General features: G+C 43.1%; 1 protein-coding gene across 5 annotated transcripts in view; it reads right to left on the reverse strand.

The window, feature by feature from the left end:
• The window catches only part of TRIT1 (tRNA isopentenyltransferase 1), a 196,600-nt gene that overhangs the window by 21,824 nt on the left and 151,541 nt on the right, over window positions 1-23,235 (reverse strand). For all 5 annotated transcript variants that reach the window (XM_086955769.1, XM_086955773.1, XM_086955770.1 and 2 more), the window contains 4 exons: window positions 22,386-22,528; window positions 21,594-21,705; window positions 18,301-18,413; window positions 16,308-16,385 (listed from right to left, as the gene is read on the reverse strand). In XM_086955769.1, coding sequence (XP_086811895.1) covers window positions 16,308-16,385; window positions 18,301-18,413; window positions 21,594-21,705; window positions 22,386-22,528 — 446 coding nt within the window. The remainder of the gene's footprint in view (window positions 1-16,307; window positions 16,386-18,300; window positions 18,414-21,593; window positions 21,706-22,385; window positions 22,529-23,235) is intronic.

Here is a 23,235-nt window from a genome sequence, read left to right on the forward strand (position 1 = left end):
GAGAGAACTCTGAGCTGCTCACTCGTCCCAAAGTTGTTCGCGATTTCAATAGAACCTTTGACAAGCAAACTAAGCATGGGGGGGATAAGAAATTGAACTCAGTCATGGTACACTTGTGGTATTGTTGTACACATATTATACCCTCAATTATCCAAGTAACCCAACAGCTTCCCTTCCTGAGGTGATTAAGACCTTCTTGGACTTTGGAGAAATGTCTGGCCTGAAGATAAACTGGGACAAAGCATGCCTATCTCTGGGACCGGTCGAGGTCACAGACCGTGTGGTCCGACGGAACACCCCTCTCAGATTTGGAACAAACATTTAAATATTTGGGGATACAAATTTATCAAGATAGGGATAGACTTCATGTGTGTAATCTTGGGAGGATGATAAAAAGGATCACAGAGGCGCTTCCCTTCTGGTGCAGACTAATGTTGACTTATGCCTCCGATGGGTAGGGTCTCCATTTCTAAAATGATTACCATTCCCAGGTAGCTGTACTATTTCGTGACGGTGTTTTTTCAAAACATTTTTACATTGATTAAAATAAAAAGGAATTTTCTTTAACTAATAAGACTATCCTTACCGGTCTTACCTGTGGGTAAGGGGGGGTAAGAAAAGAGCTCGAATGGCCTTTATCAAGATGTGTAAACTCTTAGAAGAGGGTGAAATAGGAGCACCCAACTAAGAAGCATAATATCTGAAAAGACTGCTGCAATAGGGTTCTAAAAGGATACAAGGCTCGTAGAGAGATGGGCGAGTTGGAGCACAAAATAAAATGCACTGCATCCACTAGTGTCACCAAATAACAAGCAGAGTGACCCAAAGTATCTATATAATGAGTGAACCGGAATGCTCTATAATAAGCGGATTGTGCTGAAGCACAATATAGAATGTGCAGGGTGAGCTGGAGCCAACGTATGCTAACAAACTAGGATGAAGGTGCCATACGAGCCGACTAAGGTGGAACCGGCATAAAACGAATCACTGTCACTGCCAAATGTGACAAAGCCACTGTACTGCGTGGACTGTGATTAAGATGCATTAAGATGACTAGGCTGGGGGTCACCATAATTTGAGCACTGCGAGTAGGAAGCTCCATATAAATGACAAGAGTGTACCTTGATACAAAGTCTCAGCAATTAAATCTGTGGTGGCCTGCAGGTCTTCCATCCTTCAGAGGCCGAAAAAGTAAGTTTAATTAAATTGGGTAAGAATGTAATTGGTTCCTTATAGCTCTAATAAACGACAAAAGTGTGATTTGAAACACTGAATAAGAACAAGGTAATGTAAAACATGCAGATTGAGCTGAAGGCGGATATATGACAAAAGTTTGCAGTTGAAGTCAAAATACAATAAATGGATTGAGTTACAGCCACCATAACAACAGACCGAGATGAGAGCACACGGATTTGAAGTCACCATTTAACAAGTAGATCAAGAGAGATGTACCACAGAACAGAACAAATCGAGTGTGCTGGCCTCACCCAGTATGGAGTAGATTAAGCTTCAGCCACCATATAACAAGCAGGTTGAGGTTTAGCCACCGTATAAGGAGCAGCAAAACTCTTAAGTCAACTTAACCTTAAGCCACCACATAATGAGCAGCCCAAGCTTGAGCAAATAGAGTGAAAAGAGTCACCATATGCCGACAGTGCAAAGTTGAAGCTAACCTAGAACAAGGGATTTAGCTAGCACAGACTAAACTGGAGTAGGTTTTTAATGAGTAAACTCAGGGGGAGCTTCTAATCGGCCAGAAAGACAGCAAGCATTAATCAAGGAGACTTCGCTGCAGAGGCCATATAACAAATAGTTCAAGCTCTAGCTGCTATTTGAGGAACACTGCCATATAATGAGTGGACGAGGCTAACCTCACCATATAATGAGAGGAATGGGTTGAAGTCATCATATAAATGCTGACTGAGGGGGAACTGCAAGATGAAGTACAGGTACTGGGATATAATGAAGCAGTCACAGTTAAAATGCCATTTAATGAGCAGACTGAGCTGGAGAAGGCATTTAAGAAGAGAGGTGAGATGGCGGTGCAATACAAGGTTCAGAAAGAATGGGCAGCATGATATACGGCGAGGAACTGGGCTGAAGCCATTGAGTTCAGTACTGTACTGAAGTGGTCTTGAATGAGAGGTTGCTTCCAATGTCATCTTGAGACCAATAGCGCCATTTAGTGTCAGTGAACTCTTGCACGCGGTGGATACCTCAGTCCTCAGTAACTTTACTTACTGTGTATTCTCAGTCTGCATGCACCTCTAACCAGAGGGACTCTTCTGCCCGGGCACTCTAAGCCTGGAGATTCCAATCTGAAGGCTTCTATGGTCCCCAATTCTCTCCAGTTCAGAGGACCTTCAACCTCAGTCATTAGCTCTTTCTCAACGGTCAGGGCCTTCAACCTCTGGTAGTCCTTGCTCTGTTGTCAATACCTGTATGGGGACTTTCTAGACCTTACGACTTTATGACCACTATCGGTCTAAAAAAAAATCCTTGGTACTACTCTGTATAAGACCACCTCTACGACTAGAAACTCAGCCTAATACCCACGCCGTCCCTTATTTAATCCAAGTAATAAGGCCAGGGTCTCCATCCTCAGAAACTCAAGCCTACAGCAATTTTTTTTGTCTGTGCCAGCACCTCTAATCGCACAGACCCTCAGCCCTGAGTGCTCTCTTGGTCTCCAGTCACTTTCGATCTCTGGGACTCGGTAGCCGCTGGTACTCCCTTTAAGGGAATGGCTTTACATTGTGGGGTAGGCTCCCTGGCGGGAATGAAAGGATGTCAAACGAGGGGGGGATGGGCACGAGTCTATGGACAAGAAGAGTACTGGGTCTGTCCCTCGGAATGCAGACGCACTTCATGCTGAAAAGCAGTGATGTGATTTGGTGAAAGAAAGAGTGGTTTCCAGGATGACTTCGTTCAATTCCATCAGCAACGGGGAGGTGGGATAGAACAGTCATTATGTACTCAATTATGAAAAGGTTTTTTTTTCAAAAGGAATTGAAAAGAATGGGCGTTTGGCTAAAAAAAGAGAACTGGCTGAGAATCACATACTTACGACTGGGTCAATTAGTGAGGTGTGCTAATTACAAAAAAAATAAATAGAAGATAGATCATCGTTTTGTCACATTGTATTTTAAACACTCTAAAGCCCCCACACACTGAGTTCCTATCTTACAATTTATTTTTAATTTCACAAATGAAATGTATTATAAGAAACACAAAATATTGCTTTTAGAATATTTTTTTATAAATGATTATCTAGCCCGTGATGTCACTTCAAATGCTTGGTTTCTGTTTTGTATAGCGTCTAGCTATTGGTATGTATTTAAAAGCAGTGCTGCTTATCAGTTTTTGTTCATTGACTTAATAGGCTTGCATTTAGTATAATTGTGAGGAATACGTTTGTCATTTTGGGGGGCCTTGATAAAACATATGAAGACCACTGATCTAAGGTAATCTCTCGGGGATTCCTGGTTGCGAGTGTTCTCGCTCTCAGGGTGGCAGGTGCGCGCACCGCTTCCGTATACACGTCTGGTGCAGCACCTGTCCTGTGCACAGAGCTGACTCACCGGGCGAGGCGTCACGTGGCCTGGCGCGCTCTGCACCTGCCGCCTCAGCAGCGCTCGGCTGGCAGCTGTTGGGAGCGGCTCGGGTTTCTCAGTAGAAAGAAGGCCAAAGTGCGCAGACTAAACTGCAGCGCAGAACACACGCAGTTATCGACACAAACACTGGGATCGTGTTTGAGGTTTTAGGGCCGTGGCCAAAGGTCTGGGGAGCAAGGGTGAAGTGGTTTGAGTCAAGACCAAGGGTGCGGGGGAGGAGTCGAGGCCCAAGGGCAGTGGGAGCTGGGGTTACATGAAAAATATTAGACGGGAAAGGGTGTTGTGTGGGTAGAAAGTTGGGCCAGTTAGGATCCCAAGCAGTGGGAGTTAAGAGTCTACCACAGGGTATTAAGTGAGTGTCATCAAATAGTTTCCCCACAATGTTTTTTGTTGTAAGTAGCCCCTGACAGTTTTATTTTGTTACGTTACAGAAGTATTTCCCAAATTCTCTTTTTTCATAAGGTCCCATATTGCTAGAACAAAGAACAAAATGCAGAGAAAGCGAAAATATAAAACTGAATTTACATACTTAATCAGGTGAGTAAGGTTTCTTCCTGAAAGATGGATGATTGGAGATAATTCTAAGACCCTAAGGAAGTGTTCTGCAGTGAAGGAGCAAGATAGGAAAAGGGGCGGCCTCCAGATCTACGAGTACTTAGGATCCACAGAAGACCAAAGAGACTGGAAGAGCACAATTCTATTACAGGACCGGTTGCTTCAGAATATGCTTCTCTACTCTTAACTGCAAAATCACAGCAACCAATAAAAACACACAATTAGTTTACATTAACTACATTGCCCATGATGCTTTCTCATAAGCCACGCCTCCACAGCCCATAAGAGCCGTCTGCACAGTCCCATAATCCTCTTTCTTTGCTGCTCACAGCAAGAGCTAAGTGCACCTTCCCAGTTATATCGTTTATTCTAATTTTGGCTTTATCAATTGTGGTTATATACATTGCAGTGGTTGTCTGTTGTATATTATATATATATATGCTTATGCGAGATTGACTGCTGAGCTGTTTGCTGCCTTTCGGAGTGGGAGATTTTCCCGCGTACATGACTGCTGTTTGCTGCTTTGGTGCAGGAGTTTCCCGCGTGCTTTTCCTAAGTGTTCCATTCATTTGAGGAGACTCGCCTCCGCTTACAGTCGCTTGAGAGTAAAAGCGGCCACTGACCTGGCAGTTGCGGCTTCCCCGAACCTCATTGGAGCCAGATAGATTTCTCGTCGGCTTTACCCCCCATTGCGTCGCTCATTGCGCCGGCGTCTGAGCTTCCCTCATCGCCCTCATACGCTGCACGCATCGAGTGGCTCTCGGCCGAAGTGCGCTCCCCAGCGCGCGCATTTGGGCCACTTTTGGGCTCGATTTGGGCTGCGATTTTCAAGACATTCCCTGCACACATTTTCTTCGGAATAACCGCTTTGCCTCAAGATCGCCGGATTGTCTGTATAACCATTGCCATTTGGAGTGAGCACACGCTCCTAGTATTATTCTTATATTGGCTTAGGTCTCTTACCAGTTGACTACAGCATTGCTGAGGGGATTAAAGACTCTGAGTGCTATTATTTTATCCTTGTGTGCAAGTGGGCTGACCCCCCCGTACTCCTTCTAGTGGATAGTGATACTGTACATTTTGGCAATACTTACCTTGAGCCTACCTTGTGGCCATGGAAGATTGGGTTACGTACCCTAATGAGGATGAGGAGGATGTGTATGAAGGACAGCATGAGACTGTCATGGAGGTTCACCTGGTGGAAGCTCTGGACGCCTCTGTCCAGTCCTCCGTTAAAGCAATTGAGAATACGGTTCCTCAGTCCGTGCACCAGGCATTAGCTGCGGCCCTCAAACCTATCAAAAGGCAGCTGGAGAGACTCGTGAAGCGCCATGGGTACTGCAAGGAGATGCCGAAAGGGAGACATGAGGCTTCAACATCTGCTCAGTGTGCAGATGCAGGGCAGCAATGGCCACATGCGCAGGCAATGTCTGCACTGCCCAACAGTGCGGCGGGAGAGCATTCTTATGCTGGTGTCAAGGCAAATAGAAAACAAAAAGGAGCACGTGGACACTGACACCACCTCTACCGGCACGGACACTGACACATCTGAGGAGAAAGATCCTCCACAGAAAAGGGCGAAAACATCCACCCCGTCGATGCCTGAACTTCCCAATACTCCGTTCACCTTTGACCCCACTGACATTATGCATCCCCGGTCCTCTGACTGGACTCCACCTCCAGAAATTTCGGACTACCGCATGAAAACCTCAGGAAGAGTTTCTCTAGAGAGGTGCGCAACCGACTGCGGTCGGAATGTCCGCGACCGGACTTACCAAAGTCGCCGACACCCCAGAAATTGATGCGAGTCTCCTCACATTGTTGAAGAAATTTGCCAAGGACCCGAAGAGGGGCATATACCGCTCTTGGCGCAGATGTCAAGACGTCATGGTTCCGTTGGCAAAAATACTGGAGATGGCCCTTGTGGCCAAGGACAGTGCTTACCCTATTGACCCTGACATCCTGGCGTGCTGGACCCAACGGACGATATGCCTTTAGGGAATGCAATTTCGGCTGAGTGGCGCAAATCTCTTCTAATGGGCATGGATAGTAATCTCACCGAGCTCGCCAATGCTGAACCCGGGCCCTTGGCCGACAGAAACCTCTTTGGCGATAATTTGTAAAAGAGGTGTCCAAATACGTCGGAACATTCACGTCGCTAGACAAGGTGCAATCCGGAATCAAAAGAGTGTTCCAGCAAGGTGTTTTTAATAGGGCAGGACGAGGCAGGGGCCGCTCGTCAGGCCGCAACTTCAATCAAGGGTCCCAAAGAGGCAACTTCGGCCGCGGCAGGGAAGACTGGGATTCGGCGTGAGGAGGCACTTTCTACCCCTCTCACCGCAGGTTCAATTAATGACGATTCCAGAGCGGTGGCAACGGAGCAGGTTTCCAAGCACAGCAGTCTTCAGGTGAGTGTAGCAGACCATTCTCTTCTACCTTTGGGGGGTCGTACACAGCATTTTCTTCACAACTGGCAGAACTGACTCAGGACATTGACTGATATGCAATTATTTCACATTACAAAGCATATTTACCTTTACATTGACCAATATATTCAAGCTCTACATATCTTTACAGTTCCCGCTCTCTGTCTCTGTTTCTTCGTAATTCCAGCTCTACTGATGGGGACACACATATCTCTCCTCTGTATATGTTCCACTTAGACCATTTTCTATCCCATTTCTTCGGACACCCTCGTGCGATAAATACTTCTTTCTCAGCTATCATACATTTATCCATTTCCCTCCTCCATATTGCTACTCCTGGCGGCATGGCACTCCCCCATCCCCTAGTTATTTTTCTCTTAAATAAACTGAATCCTAGCGTTACAAACTGTTGTTCCGTCTCCGTAAGGTCTGTAGCCTCCCATATGTTAAGCAGACCTAGTCGCAGTGTCAAAGTAACTGTCTTACCCAGGGCAGATCGCATATGCGTCACAATCCTGTCCCATCTGTTTTGCACCAAAGGGCATTCCCAAATCATATGATAAAAACTACCTGACTGTATGCATCCCTTGAAACATAGATCGTCTGGCCTAGACCCAATCTTTGCCAGAGTGATCACGGTCAGGTATGAGCGATGTAGGATACGGAGTTGAATAAGGCAGTATCTAAGTGTGATGGCAGCCTCTCTGGAGACATCAGCGCTTGCCTCCAATCCTCCTCTTCCATAGCCCCTAAATCTCTTTCCCATTTCTCTTTGAGCTGCACGAAGGGGTCTGGCATATTGTTACTGAGCTTTCTATATGTGAGGGAGATTGCCTTGGCGTGTAACTGTCCATCTAATATACGATCTTCCAAGGGGGAGTAGTCTGATATATCCTCACAGTTAGGAAACGCCGTCATCAAAGCATGTCTAATTTGCAGATATAGAAAGGCTTCGCTGGGTGCCAACTGATAAGTTTTCTGCAACTCTTCAAACTGAAGAATCCTACCCTTCTTAATCAGATCTCCTACCGCTTCGTTGTAAGCAGCATATATACCAGCGTATATGAAACGTTTTTGATGCTGTTTGCGAGGTCCCAATAAGAAATCTCGCAAGTCAACGCCTTCTTTAAGTAAGGTCAAGTTTTGCTTAATTTCAGGTAGTGTGGATTTCTGTAGCCATTCGAGGCATAGTTTTCCTACACTGCATGTTGTTATTTTCCCTGGATGTTGTCTCTGGGAATATCTTGGGTCTGGCCTGTTCTGTGTGAACCCCTGTGTTTTGTTCAGGAATCTACCTTGACAGTTATTAAAAATATGGGATACGTCTATCTCCTCATATGTAGTGCTATTACTATCCGGTATGGGCTTTGGTATAGACAGCTTGTTTAAATCCTTTATCTTGGCTAGGCCAAGACAGGTTGTTTGTTGAATGGTGTCATTCAGGAACATTATTTGTCCTGGGATCATGCAGGCTTTGAATAATGATTCTAAACCTTGTACCTGCCAGTCTTTTGTACCCCAGACCGTTTTTGTCTCAATGTTGTCTTTCCAAAATTCAAAACCAAATGTAGACAACTGTGCATAAAATTTTGCAGAATAAATTAGTATGTGTCAACATGTTTTTCATTCCGGTCTTATTCATAATTTTGAAATAAAACGTTTCTGGATCTGTGTTATTAAACCCTGAGAAGTATGGGAATTTCTCATAAAATGTTTGAGCTGCCTTTTGGTGGAGTTGGACAATGTTCCCATTGATTAGAAGTAAAAACATTTCTAGGATTCGCAGATTTATGCAAATAGTGGTGCCCATAATGATTACAGCAATACATTTCTTCGTAATCTGATGAACCTTCTAAATAATCATGTTCTGTAAATTTTGCTGACATTTCTAAATCTGACATCATGTGATTAATAGTTTCAAAGTCCCAATCATCAGAGAAAGTGTTCGGTGAGACAAAGTCACTTAAAGAAACCTTGAACTGGTGTGGATTCTTCAAGAGTTCAACCGGGCCATAGATTTCGTAATCAGTAGCGTCCCATGCTACACCACCAGGTATAGGAATGGCTTTGATGTTTACTGATGATAGTTCTCGTTTTTCAATGTGAGAAGATTTGTGAGGCTTTAGAACCAAGTTGATTTTCTGTCTTGCTGTGTCCATTGTACTTTATTTTCCATCAATCATTCTTCCCAAGCTTAAAACCAAAATGAGCCAGAGCAGGAGGAAAAGTACACCTAACACAATCCACAATTCAATCCATAGTGAAATCACATATGTTTCTCCAAGATGATGAAAGAGTTCTGTTATTTTTTCTTTGAAAGTTTTGTTTACTGGCTTTTCTTCGTGTTCACTAGGATCTTCAGAAAAGTCATTGAAATTGATAAAATAGCCTGAGGCAGTTCTGTCAATTGTTGGAATTGCATCATGATTGTTATTAATCTTTGTAGTTGCTTCTTCCTTTGTCATATTAGTATAGTCAGAGGCTACATCATTGTAGACAGGTGTTTGACGAACTGTTGCAATTTGGGTTTCAAGAGGCACTAGTTCCATGGCTTTGTTGCATAGTCCTTCTTTATTCACTGCATGTTTATCAAATGTGATTAGTCTCTCAGTTTGAACCTCTTGAATTGTAGCAAGGTTTGGTCTTCTGCTACATCTTGGGAGTCCACTGGGCCTACTACTTATTATTGCCACATGGTTGTGGTTTTACCAGGTCGATTGATACAACTCTGTTCTACTTTTTACCAGCAAGGGGCGGTAGTACTACTGATCTTGTTCCGTGGATTGCTAAGACAGGTACTGTTTTTCTATAAGAAGGCCCAAATTCCTTCTTCACCGCGATCTTTTCTCTGACCAGATCCCCAATCTTTGGAATCCAGACAGGTCTTGCTGGGACAGGAGGTTTTTCTTCAGTGGCCGTTGGCTTTTGCTTTGTGTTACTTAGACTTCTTCTTGTTTCATTTAAGTCATGTAAAACAGCCAAACGATCTTTGATATCAGAGGTTTTTTGTTCCACCACTGAAGTCTGACGATCAAGGTCTTCGATCAACATTCTAGTAGCAAACAAAAGTTCATACAGAGTGATTCCATCCAGAGAATGCCTTGGCAGATTATTAAGACTACGTTGGACACTTATTAGATGTTTGACCCACCCATCACCCGAACCTAATACCTTCGCTGTTATAGATTGCTTTATGTCATGGTTTTTTCTCTCCACTACCACATTACCCTCAGGATGGAAAGGACTAGAATACCGCAATGCAACGCCCAAGCTGGCCATGGCCTTTTTGTAAGCTCGAGAGCTAAACGCAGGACCCTGGTCAGAATGTAGCGTGCCAACTGCGTATGTGCCGATAAAGACTCGCAGATCTTTAATAACAGTTTTGCCGTCAGCCGAGCGCTTGGGCCACATTCAAATGAATCTTGTCCTAGTAGTTGTGGAACTGCATTTCTCTATAGGGACGCCTGCGGGTAGATAGCCTAATGCTGTCTAACAGAGGTGTCTGTATCTGGCTGGCTACTCTGTAGTCAGGTGTCAGGGGCGGTTTATTACTGCGATCTCTTTTGCAGTCTGGGCCGTTACTTGCAAATTCGTAGCTGTCCAAGCTCATTCCTGGCCACCAGTACACTTTGTCTAATTCCCGTATGGAATCTATGATCTTTTGATGTCTTAGACACTCTCCCATGTGTGCTTCTTGAATCAAGAAAACTCTCTGCTTCCTGTTTGGAATTACTCTGTCCCCCACTCAAGAGATTTGAGCAAAAGGAACGGAGTTTGCATCAATTATGTATGTATTCGTGAGTGGATAGTGTAGAGGTAACGCCGCATAGTTGCCTTTCATTGTGGCTTTTACTGCTAACATCGTTTCACCGTCTACGCTTTGCCTTGCGTGCTTTATTGTAGCTACGGAAGCCGTGTGTACAGCTGCCTTTGCGTCTTCATCAGCCAATGAATTCCCTGCAACGTGAACGCCATCACGTTGATGACTCCGTGCATGTATCACGTTAGTCTTTTGTAGTTCTTTCCGCAAAATAACTACTTGTTCCCAAAGCTTGTTATGCTTAATTGTGCCACCTTTCGCATCTTTGAAACCGTTTTGAACCCAGTTCTGCAAGTATTCATTGTAAGACTGGACGCAGTAATACGAATCGCACACTATTAGTGTGGGGAATTCGCGATCGGTATTCTCAAGCGCCATCTTGAAAGCCTCTAGTTCAGCTCGCTGAGATGTACAGTCTCCGAGTGATTGAGTTTTGTGACCATAGGTCTGAATTTACCTTCGTGCCAGCGACCTTTAACAATCGCGCACGCAGCACTATAAGCTTGTTTACCCCCAACTGCGGGCTGTGCTGATCCGTCTGTATATATTATACAGCCGTAATATTCGAGAGGCAGAATTTCGGTCGGCAGAGGACATTCATACTCGTATTGGAGAAATTCTTGTGTTTTCAAGTTAGGATCAAATTAGTAATTTACGTCTGATGCAGCAAGAGAATTAACCCATTGTATCCATCTCGGATGTAAAGCTTTAGCATTTGGAATGCTTGCTCTTGTCACTGCTTCGAGGGCAGGTACAGGTGTAAAGATTATTATACGTTTACCTCGTGCAAGGGCTCTTTCTTTTGCTACAGCAGTTTGAACCGCTGTCAGAATTTTCTCAGTAGAAGTGAATTTTATTTCAGCTTGTGTGTACAAGTGTGATTTGTAAGATATTGGTACCGTTTCCCCTTCATTATAGGTCAGGTACGTGAATCTGCATCTTCCTGGGATGACTCGGATTACAAGGTTGCGTACGTTTACGCGTGTTTGCAGCTTTGTTTTAGCTAACATGTCTGTTTGTATTGAACATAAAATTTCTGTGCGTTTCTGTGTCCAATTAGTTGGTTTGAAATCAGGTTTAATTAATTCATAGAGAGGTTTAACCCTCTCTGCGTAATTCAGAACGTAAGTTCTTCCAAAATTCAGGAAACCTAGAATTGATTGTAAGTTTTTCAGCGTTTTTGGAGCTTGGAGCAGCTCACATTTCTCTAAGAAATTGGCTGCCAGGCTTTTGCCTTCACTTGGTAACTCATATCCTAGAAATAGGACAGTGAGATGGGCAATCCGCAATTTTTTAAAGTTGAATTTGTACCCTTCTAATGCGAAACCAAGTACAATGGTGTTCACTCTTTCCAAGTGCCTGTCCAAATCATCGTCTGTTAGATAGAGGTCATCGACATAAGATAATGCCTCATCATCATACATTTGTAGTAACTCTGTTACTCTAGCTGAAAATAACCCTGGGCTATTCTTGAATCCCTGGGGGAGACGGCAAAATTGCCGCTGGGCCCCCATACTGGAGAAAGCCGTCAAATACCTGCTTTCTGGTGCAATGTTTTGACAGAAGAAACCATTTGAAATATCTAATGTCATTTTATATTTTTTGCGCACGATGTTATTCATTAGTGCTGCAATGTGTGAATTTTGTACTGCAAATATTTTGCAACAAGTGTTTAAGCGTCTGTAGTCCAATACTAGACAATATGAATTGTCTGGTTTAGAGACAGGAAAGTAAGGATTGTTCATTTGTGAGGTGCATGCTTCAATCACCCCCTGGTATTCAAGTTGATCTAAGATCTCCCTGACTTGTTTTTTAGCTTCTTGCTTAACAGGATACTGCCTTTGTGCAGTAGGTTGATTTTCTAACTGGATTTTATGGTGAGGGGATTCCTCATCCCATCCTACATGATTTTTTATATAATGCAGGGGCTTTTGCCACTTCCCATTTTCTAGCATATGTGTATTTTTTATGAATTGGAATGTGATTTGAGAAGGCAGGCATAATCATTTCTTCGCCATGTGGGCACTCCCTAACAAATTCTGGTGGCCAGACTTTCTCAGCTAGAAAGATATCATAGCCTTTAGATAGCTTCTCCCAAAAGAGACCTCTTATTTTCCTAGTTTTGTCCCCTTCTATACGTAATGTTATTTCATATAATTTATGGGGTACACTAACTCTGGTGTCTGCAGTTTCCACCTGAATGTACTCATTTGTGTCCACTGTCTCCAGAAGATTCATCAGGATCTTGCGAGCTATGGTCACTTCTGCTGCACTGTCTAGCATTGTCTGGGCCCATTCTCCGTTCTTGAGTTGTGTCCACAGGATCCTCGGCATGTTTTATCTTTATGCTAGCTACCTTCTTTTTTAGAAAATTGTGATTTTTTACTTTGATGAGCAGGTTCCTTGTCTTTCGACTTGACGGGCTCTTCTTTATGTTCTGACCGTCCTCTTCTTTCCGATTTCTGTGAGGAAGTCTGAAAAGTTCGAGAGGGACGTGTATCATTATCTTGATATCTGTCAGGTGTTCTCAAATTATCCCTATTTCTGAGGTTATATCTCTTTTCAGAGGGCTCCCTTCGGGGAGACTTGTCTCTCTGTTGAGGAGATATTCCTCTGGGTTGAGAATATTTTTCTCTAGGAGGAGTTTGTTTATTACTCTCCCACTTCTTTTTTGGAGTAGTGAGATTATTCTTAAAAGTTTTTTCAGGATTTTCTGTTAGTTGTGTTTTAGTTGTTTCCCACCCAAACTATCTCTACTTAATTCTTCATAGCACTTTTCAATTATTCTGGCAAGTTCAAAAGGCTGGTCTGCTATTTCTGTTTCTTTTAATTTTTGGCGGCAGGTTGTACCGTCAATTGTCAATTGAACTAATTGTCTATATGCTTTTGTTAATTGTTTTAGTTGAGCTAAAAGTTCTCTGTCTGACATTTCTTCAATGTCAGGATGTGGTGTATAGCTGGCTAGAACCGGCCATGTAGCTCCTGGCCATTAAACCAGACCTGATGCTCCTGGTAAGTTAGTGGAATTACAACGTTCTCGAAAGGAACGTATTCCGTTGGAGGTTCCTCTGTTTTGTAGTAGTGGAACTCGTGTGTCACAGCATTTGCTGCTGGATAAATTATCCATGAATAGAATACCTCTGTCTGCGGATACTCATGTGCCTCTATCACAAATATAACTTTACCACCTCTCGATGATACCCCGTTTTCTATAAGTTTTATAGTTATGGTTTTCTTTATATTTGCCGGGATGAATATAGCATCTGGGTCATTTTGTTGGAAAGCTGTGTCATTTAAGACTGCTTGAGCTGCTATTCTAGCTCTCTCCCTTTCGTCGTCACTCTCCGTCATTTTACTGACTGAAAGTTTGCAGAGCAAGTTTCAAGGAAACAAAGATTAGGTGCACAATATTTTGGAACACTATCCTTCAACATTGACAAAACCAAAAACTAATACATAGAATTCTCTTCCTACTAAGTTTTGGCGGATATTAACCTTTCACCCACTCCAGACGTCTATTGGAGTTTTTACGGGAAAGGGGTCTGTGTGAAAAGCACGACTTCGTTACTCTAGTATCTAGCGTTAAATAATCGCCTTACCAAACGGTGGGCGCCATGTAGTGTAGTTCCTATATTCCCAATAGGCTCTGCGCATTGGAACAACATAAACGATAGTTTAGACGTAGGACTGAAGTCGACTAGGTCTCTATTGAATATGTTAGACTTAATTTGTGAATGCCAGCTAGCTCAGAGGTCACTAGAAACTTTCTCGAATACACAAGAAGGGATTAATTTCTGACAAGCACATAACATGACAACTTTGTTCCCCAAGAATAAGGAATGTATCTCCAGAGTCGCGGAAACAATAGATGGCTATTTCACTCAGTCAATCGTGCATGCTTAGTTTCACCAGAAGTGCAGAGAAATAGAGAGACGGGCGTTTTCAATAAAAGGGTTATTTATTGAGCAGTCTTCTTTCTCATGCAAGAGAAGTGAATTGCTACAATCGCAATACTTGTTATAAAGTAAAGTGCGTACAGTAAAAAGAGTATTATGAAATAATACTGTAAAAGCATTTATATGGTTTCTAAGCCATAAGATACTTAAAATGGTAAAATATATACAATGATAAAAGATGACTAAACGTACTCAGCTGGTGCTTCTATGTTACGCCTACCCCGGTGTACCTAACCTAAGCCTAGTACATGTGAAGGTGTAAGTGAGATGTAGTTTGAGTTAAATAGTTTCTGTCAAGAATCTATCCAAGAATTCTCTAAGGGTCTAATCAGCTCCGTACCTTGTTTATAGAATGTAGGTCTTGTATCTCTCTCTCTCAGGACTCGATCTCCCAGTAACCCGCAAGGGTAGCCGAGAAACACCGGAGCTGGATTTCTCGGCAAGAGAAAAGACTGCATCTCTCTCAGTGCGTCAGCTGGAGGGTTGGCTTCCTTCGGCACTCGCTACAGCAGGGCGTCAGGCAAGTACTCAGTCGATCTGCTCCAAACCACCGTGTGTTTTGCTAGGGCAGATGCTGGTATATTTATACCTGGAAGGTGCCGAGTTTGACGTAAGGTTGGACATAATACATCACTAAGAACTCATAGTTCTTTTAGGACTCCAGGAGTTCTAGGACAAATCAATTCAGAAGCAGGGGAAAGTCCCGGACTGCTGGAGGTTTGGTCTCTCCAAGAACTCCTCGTGATTTCTAGGAATCTGTGGAAGTAGCCATGCCGTATTCGGACTACATTGGCTGTGTCTAATATGGTTTTGATTCTGATGCCTATATAAGGATATGACGAGTTATACCTATATAAGGGCATGAATCGGGAAAATTACACTAGAGCCCTAGATTTGTCTACAACAGTCTAATGTGGAAACCATAACACTAACAAGTGCAGATGTGTGGAGCCATCACTGGATTTATGGCTTTTGGCACATATACTGGGAATAATGTGCACTTGTAAAATTAAATGCATGTACATACCACCATCATTTTGCTGGTGGTAATCTGCCAATATATTTCTGTGATGTAATTTAGTGTTAATGCATTTCAGGATTGTGGTATTATAACATTACTTTAAATTAGCTTAATGATGGAATTCTGTCAACTGCAAGTTTCCCCCATTTTTTATGGCCACCCATACAAGGGCTGAGGAAAAATTAAATGAGGATCTAGAGTGAAAAACAGACCTCCAGCTCATATGGACGATGAGGTAAAAAACAAAACAGGTTAGCAATAGCGTAATATAGTATAGAAAAAGCTGCCCGTCAATGGCTAATAAACGACATGGGTCTTGTACTAAATAGACAGGCTTCATGAAAACCAGGAGATTAAGTGGTTTTCAAAGAGTGTGAAGCCTTCAGCCTGGGAGAAAATCAAAAGATATGCTTAATGACTAAGTGAGTTGCAACTGCTGAGATAGAAGTGCAGGCAGGATTGCATTGGGTATGCGGCAATGGGGATAGGTTGGTCTTGTCCTGGATGGCACTCTGGTGGGGAACTACCTTACTGAAGACAATCATTATTTAATGCAGGGATTTCAGTTATGCATTATACCTGGTCTCAACTGCACACACTATTTGTAATGTGAAGCCCTGTAAAAGTACTTTACTACAGGTTCAGTAGACCTCGCTCTCTACCATCATAGGTGATGCAATGAAATCAAACAGGCAGTAAAAGTTGAAGAAAATCATTCTTGTAGATAAGGTGGACTACAGAGGGGACCTTTTGTGTGAAAGCTGTGCGCAACAGCTCTGGACTTTTTTCTGCAGGCCTCCACAGTGGCAGATATCAAAGGAAGGGGCATTCAGGGGTCATGAACAGTAAAAGGAACAAGATACTATGGGTAGACAACATAGCCCGAGGCATGGGAGCCCAGGAACCAGCACTTACGCTTCAGAAAGCGGTTCCGGACCCATTTGTTTTGCTTCCTGGCATATTTCTGCGTCACTTGCTTTAAAGCCTGAATACCTAGAAAGCAAAGAAGGTGATAGTTCACAAAATAGGTTTCCTCGCCGTAAATCATTCCACAAGATGCATTCTCTCAGCTAGAAGCAACCCCAGGCATGTTCCTTGGGGGGAGGGGGAGGTTGTTCCTTTATTTCAGTTTTTACATAAAGTTTATACTAAAAGTCAACGCTATATATCTTGTGCAACATGGGGCAGTCTGTCTCTGGGTAACAGAGCTCAGCATTGTATTGGACAATAGGCATAATAAAAACTGTAAAAAATATAATAAAAATCAGCCCAATACAGGCTCCCTCCCTACAACTAGGCTATGAGCAGCATTCCCTCACCCAGAACCAGTCCACAAGAAGTATTCCAATCAAACAGAATAAGACCAAACATTTCTACACCTAGAATGCAGATCCAGAACATGAGTCCTGCTTCATTTCCAAAAGAAAGACTGGACATGTGACTGAATATGGAACTAGAAAGCGGTATATTATCTAAACCAAAAAGAAAAATAATCAGCTTTCAGACCAATTGCTACACCTGTAACTTGACCAAAACGTGTTCTTTCTCTGAATGCAGCAAACACAAAAAGATGATGGACGGAGCGCTGAAACATTTCAGACAACCACCCCCAGTCACAGATCTGAGTTGAATCCATCATCGTTCTTTAGCTCACTTCGCCACCCCAGTTCAGACACAGCCATTTGCAATCAGTCTTGACCCTGTTCCTTATGGGAACAATCCAGCCCGAACTGCCGAACCAGGTCTTCCCTGAACCGGAAACAAGCATCCTGGGTAACACTCTTCATCAGCCTGGCTAGCTGCAAACACAAGGAGCTGATGGATGGAGCTCTGAAACTTTGTGTGGCAGTTCGCGCTGGACTGCTCTCATGAGGAACAGGGTCAAGACTAAGTATGAGCGACATATCTGTTCCGCTCGCAGAGTTTGGGGATTTTCGACAATTTCACGATCTGCAAATCTCGCGAAATTGCCAAAAAATCAGTAAATCCGCTTGCGGGCGTTTTTTTTTTTTTTTTTTAGAAGCCCCGCTCTTTGGCCCCGCCGCACACACTAATGGTGTGCACAGTTTTCCCGCCCTGACCCACTATGATGGACAGCTCACTCAAGGGACCCCGGCGCTGGGCAGGTGTGCTTTCTCCCAGTGTCTGCCGTTGATGCAGTATCTGCTGTGATGCTTGATGGAGGCCTCTGCATCCTTGACTTTACGATTGCAATCCCCGTGCAGTTCCTGTGACCAGGAGCTTCTATCTCCTCATCTGCTGCTCTGATCGGTCTCTGACCTTTTATACACACAAGAGGCATGTGAACTCCCATAGAAGCCCCGCCCGTTTGGCACCACCCACACACTAGCGGTGTGCACCGTCTTCCCGCCATTTACACACTATGATGGACAGCTCACTCAAGGGACCCCTGCGCCCTTCGGCGCGATGTCATAGTAACACACACATGGTCACTGGAGACAACTCTTCTGGCCCTTTAAGCGGCTGCTGTGTAGGAAAAGCACTATACATTTACCCAACGAGATAGCACTTACTGATTAGTCAGTATAAGTATAGAAAGTACAGTCTATTTGTGCAAAACTGCAAATCTGCGAGTTTGTGAATTTTTTCCCGAACTCACATATTTTTTTTTTGCAATTTCGCGCTAATTTGCGGACCGCAAATCCGCAAAATTCGCCCATACTTAGTCAAGATTGATTTGCATATGGCTGGGAACGATAATGTATTCAACCCAGATCAGTGACTGGGGGTGAGTGTCTGAAAAGTTTCAGCGCTCCGTCCATCATCTCCTTGTGTTTGCTTTCTCTGAATCCCACACTGACAGGGACTTCAAAGTCTGTCTTACTGCCACAGATAAAGATTCCACCTGTGCACTGTGTGCAAGGACCGCAGCAGGCTCCTGTCCTACCGTTCTGAAGCAGTATTGCACTTGTCCCCGGCTGGCAGGTACCCTCGGTCACCAGATATTCATGGAACTCCTTAAAGCCAATGGACTGGAAGATTCCATGCTGATAATCTTGACTGCAGGGAGAGAAGAGGGACAGTGATGAGACTAAGTGACAGAGGCATCAATTTAGAAGTAGGAGGTTTGGAAGAAAAGTGGGTAATATAAATATAATATGGCACCCAGGATTTGGAATGCATTGCCCAAAAAAACAGACTTAATCCGTCTAATGTTTCTTTAAAAAAGAAGTGAAATCTATTCTCATCAAAATTCACATGAGCTATATAGTACTTGTAGTACCATTGTGTGCGTCTTTGAATTGTTAGTTCCCTATATTTGCCTGTAAAGCGCTCTGATCCCTGCAAGGGTCTTGTACGCACTATACAAAACCTTCAAAATAAAATAAAAATAAATAAAACGGTAGCAAATACAGAGGAGTTAAATAAAGAGGTGACATATAAAAGCGAGCAATATATAGAGAAGAGCTAGGTGGGATTGTTGTGAAATTATTTGACATTTAATTTGCTCCAGCCCAACAGGTCGAGAGACGTAAATGGCGTTAACTTGACTCCATTAAAGAATGTATCTGGGAGTGGACAGGCCAATGGCATGTTTTACTATGTCAGTTTTAGTTCCAGGTGTACTCTTGTACAGTGGAGCTGAAATGTGAACAAGCCAACGACCTACTCATTCAAATGACTCATTTTTACTTGGATGAGAATTGTAATGTGATTAACTAGGTACAGAGAAATCTCCAGCAAAACAAACTGAAAAACATTAACACTAGAGAAATTCGGCAAACACAGGAAATCAGGGATAGAACTTTGGAGGCATGCGGGCTGGGAGACGTGAAGAAGGAAAGTGAATTGTCAGATCATACCTCCACTCTTTCATCACACCAGATTAATTTTTGTTCAAGTGGTATTACAGCTTCAGTTTGGCATTTAATCCAAACAGAGCCGGTGGACTATGGGCCGAGGCGGGATTGGGTACAACCCTCACCTACTGTACCTAAGTATTTTACCTGCTCGATTAAGGAGCTAGGGCAATACTAACGAACCGATCCTATATAAAATTGTTTTACGAAACTATGTAAAATAAGATACAGCTGTAGGGGAAATAAAAAAGGACACCTTTCTTGCTCGGATTCTTGCCATTCTAAAAAGAAAACCAAATGATCTGGAAGAAAATAGCAAAGGCTACAATAGAGGATGGCAGGTAGAAGGCTGCCACTAAATCAATGCAGGCTGATGCTAGACTTTACTAGGGCGCTGAACATTTTTTAACATTACTGTTAAAGGTGTCAAGCTCGCAAACCATTTCCACTATGCAGATGCCTTTAGACAACTAAAAAGGTTATACAAGGCCAAACTTACCAATTCTCCCCTTTGTTATCATTGCCAAAACGGGACGCAATTACATATGCTCCACAGGTGTGTCATGCTACGAGTTCAAAGTCAGGAGCTGATAAATGAAATACTGCTGATCATAAATCCTGACCCACCTCATCCTGCAACCTGGATGGAGCAGACATCAAATGTTTCTCCTCCTCATTACGGTGGCCCTCTGGGTCTGTCCTTGGTCCCATTTTGATCTATCCTTACATGACATTGCATGTGCCCTATAACTCTTTGGTCTTAAATGCCCTTCTAATCACCACACCTCTATCTCCGTGTGCATGTTGTCCAACCTTGGGAGACTTCACCTTAATCCTTTCTAAACAGAGATCCTGTTTTCTCTGCACTCTGTTTGCAATTCCTCTTAATAATTACATGCTCTTTCCCATTTTACCCGTTACCCTGGTGCTTTTATTTTTTGCTGCCAGCAATTAGATGCCCTCTTCAATCCAGATCTCTAATCACAGCTGCTGCTGCTCCAAATGCCTGCAGCAACTATACACAAATCGAAGATGTTTTTTTCTATCCTCTCTTCTCATGGTACTTAAATACCAAGCTTCCTTTGTCTGTTGCCTCCCAAGAATACTGTAGCCCTTATCTCCTACTTACCCTTGCTGAATAAAACCCCTTCTGCTCCACTCCAATGGATATTTCATTCTTCTGATTGCCTTCCTTTAGAGTCCCACAAACAGCCCACATCTGTCCCATTCTAGCTTCATTACAGTGTCTGCCCTTTAATGCTAGAAGCATTCATGTCCTTTCTAATATTTTTAATGCCTTCTGTCTAGCCCCTTCCTATTTTGACTATCTATGCACCCTGCTTGAACCCCGAGTTCTGTCGCTCAACTCTGCCTAAGCTCTGCATAGCTACTACCTCCTATGCACCCGAACCCTGTTCTGATCATGCTCTTTATTTGTCCCTTTGTTTGCCTGCTCAGGCACCCCTTTCTGCCACCTGCTTAAAGAGCGCCTCGTTTGCTTGGTTTATCACAACTTATTTAGGTGATTTTTTTTGTTTCTTCACTCAAGCACTTCTTCCACTGTTTAAAGCTTTGGCAGAATCGTCATATAAAATTAAAATAATGAAATGAAAATGAAACACACCACTACAATAGTAGAGTCAAATTCATCATAGTCATCTGAAAAAAACAGAACAACTTAATTGCCATACTAAGGGTTAGGTGGGGTTTATAAGCCAATGTGGACTGGGTTTTGTAAAATAAGTTAAGACAGATGGTAAGTGAAATCACAAGGATTAAGAAAGCCTACTACATAATTTCTAAAGAAGAAATATGATACATCAGTGGAAATTAAAAGAGATCTCCAAAATATAAGTGTAGTGATCAAAAGTGTCCACTTTATTAGGGAGACAGCTGAAGCAATGAAAAACACATGGGAAGAATCAGTAAATATCGTGGGATGTTGGAGGTGTTGGTAACTTTCAGTAGAAATCAGAAGAATTGGGTGAGGTGCACAACAGCGGTGGGTATGTGGAGATATCCGAAGCATTAGTGGAGAGATTCATGTGCCAGTTGAGGCCATGGAGAGGTATGAAGCATCAAGGCAGGCGATGAGAGACCAGAGGTGTTGGTGGAAATTAAAGAGCTGAGACGTTCATTTTAGTTCGGGAAACATCTGGAGTTTGGGAGAGAATTTAGACACTGGTTGAAGCCAAGGAGGCCTCTGGAGAAGTGGCTGAAGTCAGGGCAGACCAAATGCAACGGAGCGATCAGAGGCCAGGTAGAGATATGAAGCACTGAGGGACGTTTAGGAGAGATCGGAAGAGTTGATGACGGCCTGGGGAAAGACTGGATGCTGTACTTCAGCAATGCTATGGTATGGGAGACATGGGGAGCTTACCTGTTCTCACTGACCTTTTGCTGATTATACCTTCGGTGGAAATCTTGTAGCTCAGTTAGCAGTCCATCTACTAGCATCTGATCAACTCTTGCACTCAGCCGCTTGTCTAAGACTTCCAAAGATAAATGTATCAGTCAAAAGGAAAGAAAGCATCTATGATCCTGCATGAGCACGACTCTGAATCACAAGCATTTACAATACTCTCCTAAAGAGACCAAACTGGGCACTTGCTTGCAAGCATTACTGTGGCAGCTTAAATACACATTCTCCACTACAATCACACACTGTACAGCTCTTTACAACTTTGCCTCAAATCGTGAGCTGCAGCAGACCTTACTACTTCAATCCTAAGACTCAAGACACAGATCTACCAATGCACATCAAACTGGACAACAGAGAACATATGGTACTAATGCATTTCAATTCCAGTATGCACCACAGAGACCTGCGCACCCATCTGCAAAAGCATCCTGTTCGTCCAACACTAAGACCAATGGCTGTTCTGTAATTACACCACAGTCCTGACCAACAGCACCTCTTTGCTATTCCATCAAGGAGACCAGCACACAGCTCTGGATGCTGCTGCACCCAGATATGCAGAAACAAGTTAATCCACCCCATTCTACCCCATATGCCCTACCAATCTGTCCTGAGGCTCCCTTATCTTACGCAGTGCCATTCCATGCCAACAGTGCCTACATAGCTCTGCCAATACACCTCACTTTTGCCCTGTATTAGGAGCTCAGCTACTGCCCTGCTAACAACCAAAGTTTAATATAAACCGATTCTTACCTTCCTGGTCCATATGGAGCCACAGGATACATGACTTGGGGTACCGGAGGGGCCCGCTCAAGGGCCCTGATCCCACCTCTGCCTGTTGACGACGCAGAAGTTCACTGTGGCTGATCCCAGTTTCTTCAAAAACTTGCAGGCTCCTATGTGATAAAAGTAGATTCGGCAAGCCTTAGTCTTAAGCAACTTCCTTCACAGGGTGGTCAAAATGTGAAAACAAAATCTACTTTTACTCATGGACAAGATGCAAACATCTTCCAAGTGGAGACTTGCATTTCTAATAATATATTGATAAACCTAGGACAACAACAACTGATACAATCAATAACCGCATTAAAACAAGTAGTAAACAAGGTAATACTGATCATAAGAAAAATCAAAGGCAGTGTTTTTATGTTTGTTTTCAAAACATTAATTATGTATCTTGTCTCCTCTTTCAAGTCCAGCCTTTACCTTTCAATAAACTACAAAATTATCTCTATTGATTTCTCCAATTACTGCTTCATCATGTACCTTTGACTAAAATGGCCCAATCATGGGAGGCTATCAGAGAAGAAGGTCTGGTACTCGGATATTAATAGTGAGGGCACATTATTGTGGTACATCATGGTGGCAATTAGAGACTACATTGCACCCAATACCTGTTCGACTGAAATAACCTGTGCGTGGTTTCCCCTCACTTGAAAATAAAGCCCAAGTGTATTTTTGTGAAAATATGGCTCTTTTGGCGATTGAGGACCAGTACTTAGACAAAGTCTCCAATGGTCTCATCTGTTATGTATTTGTTTATCCGATCCCAATTGTTGCAATTCCTACAGAAATGATGTACATAACTTAAAGCAGAACAGCT

This window comes from Lissotriton vulgaris, chromosome 2_1 (genome assembly GCF_964263255.1).
Source record: "Lissotriton vulgaris chromosome 2_1, aLisVul1.2, whole genome shotgun sequence".
NCBI lineage: Eukaryota > Metazoa > Chordata > Amphibia > Caudata > Salamandridae > Lissotriton > Lissotriton vulgaris.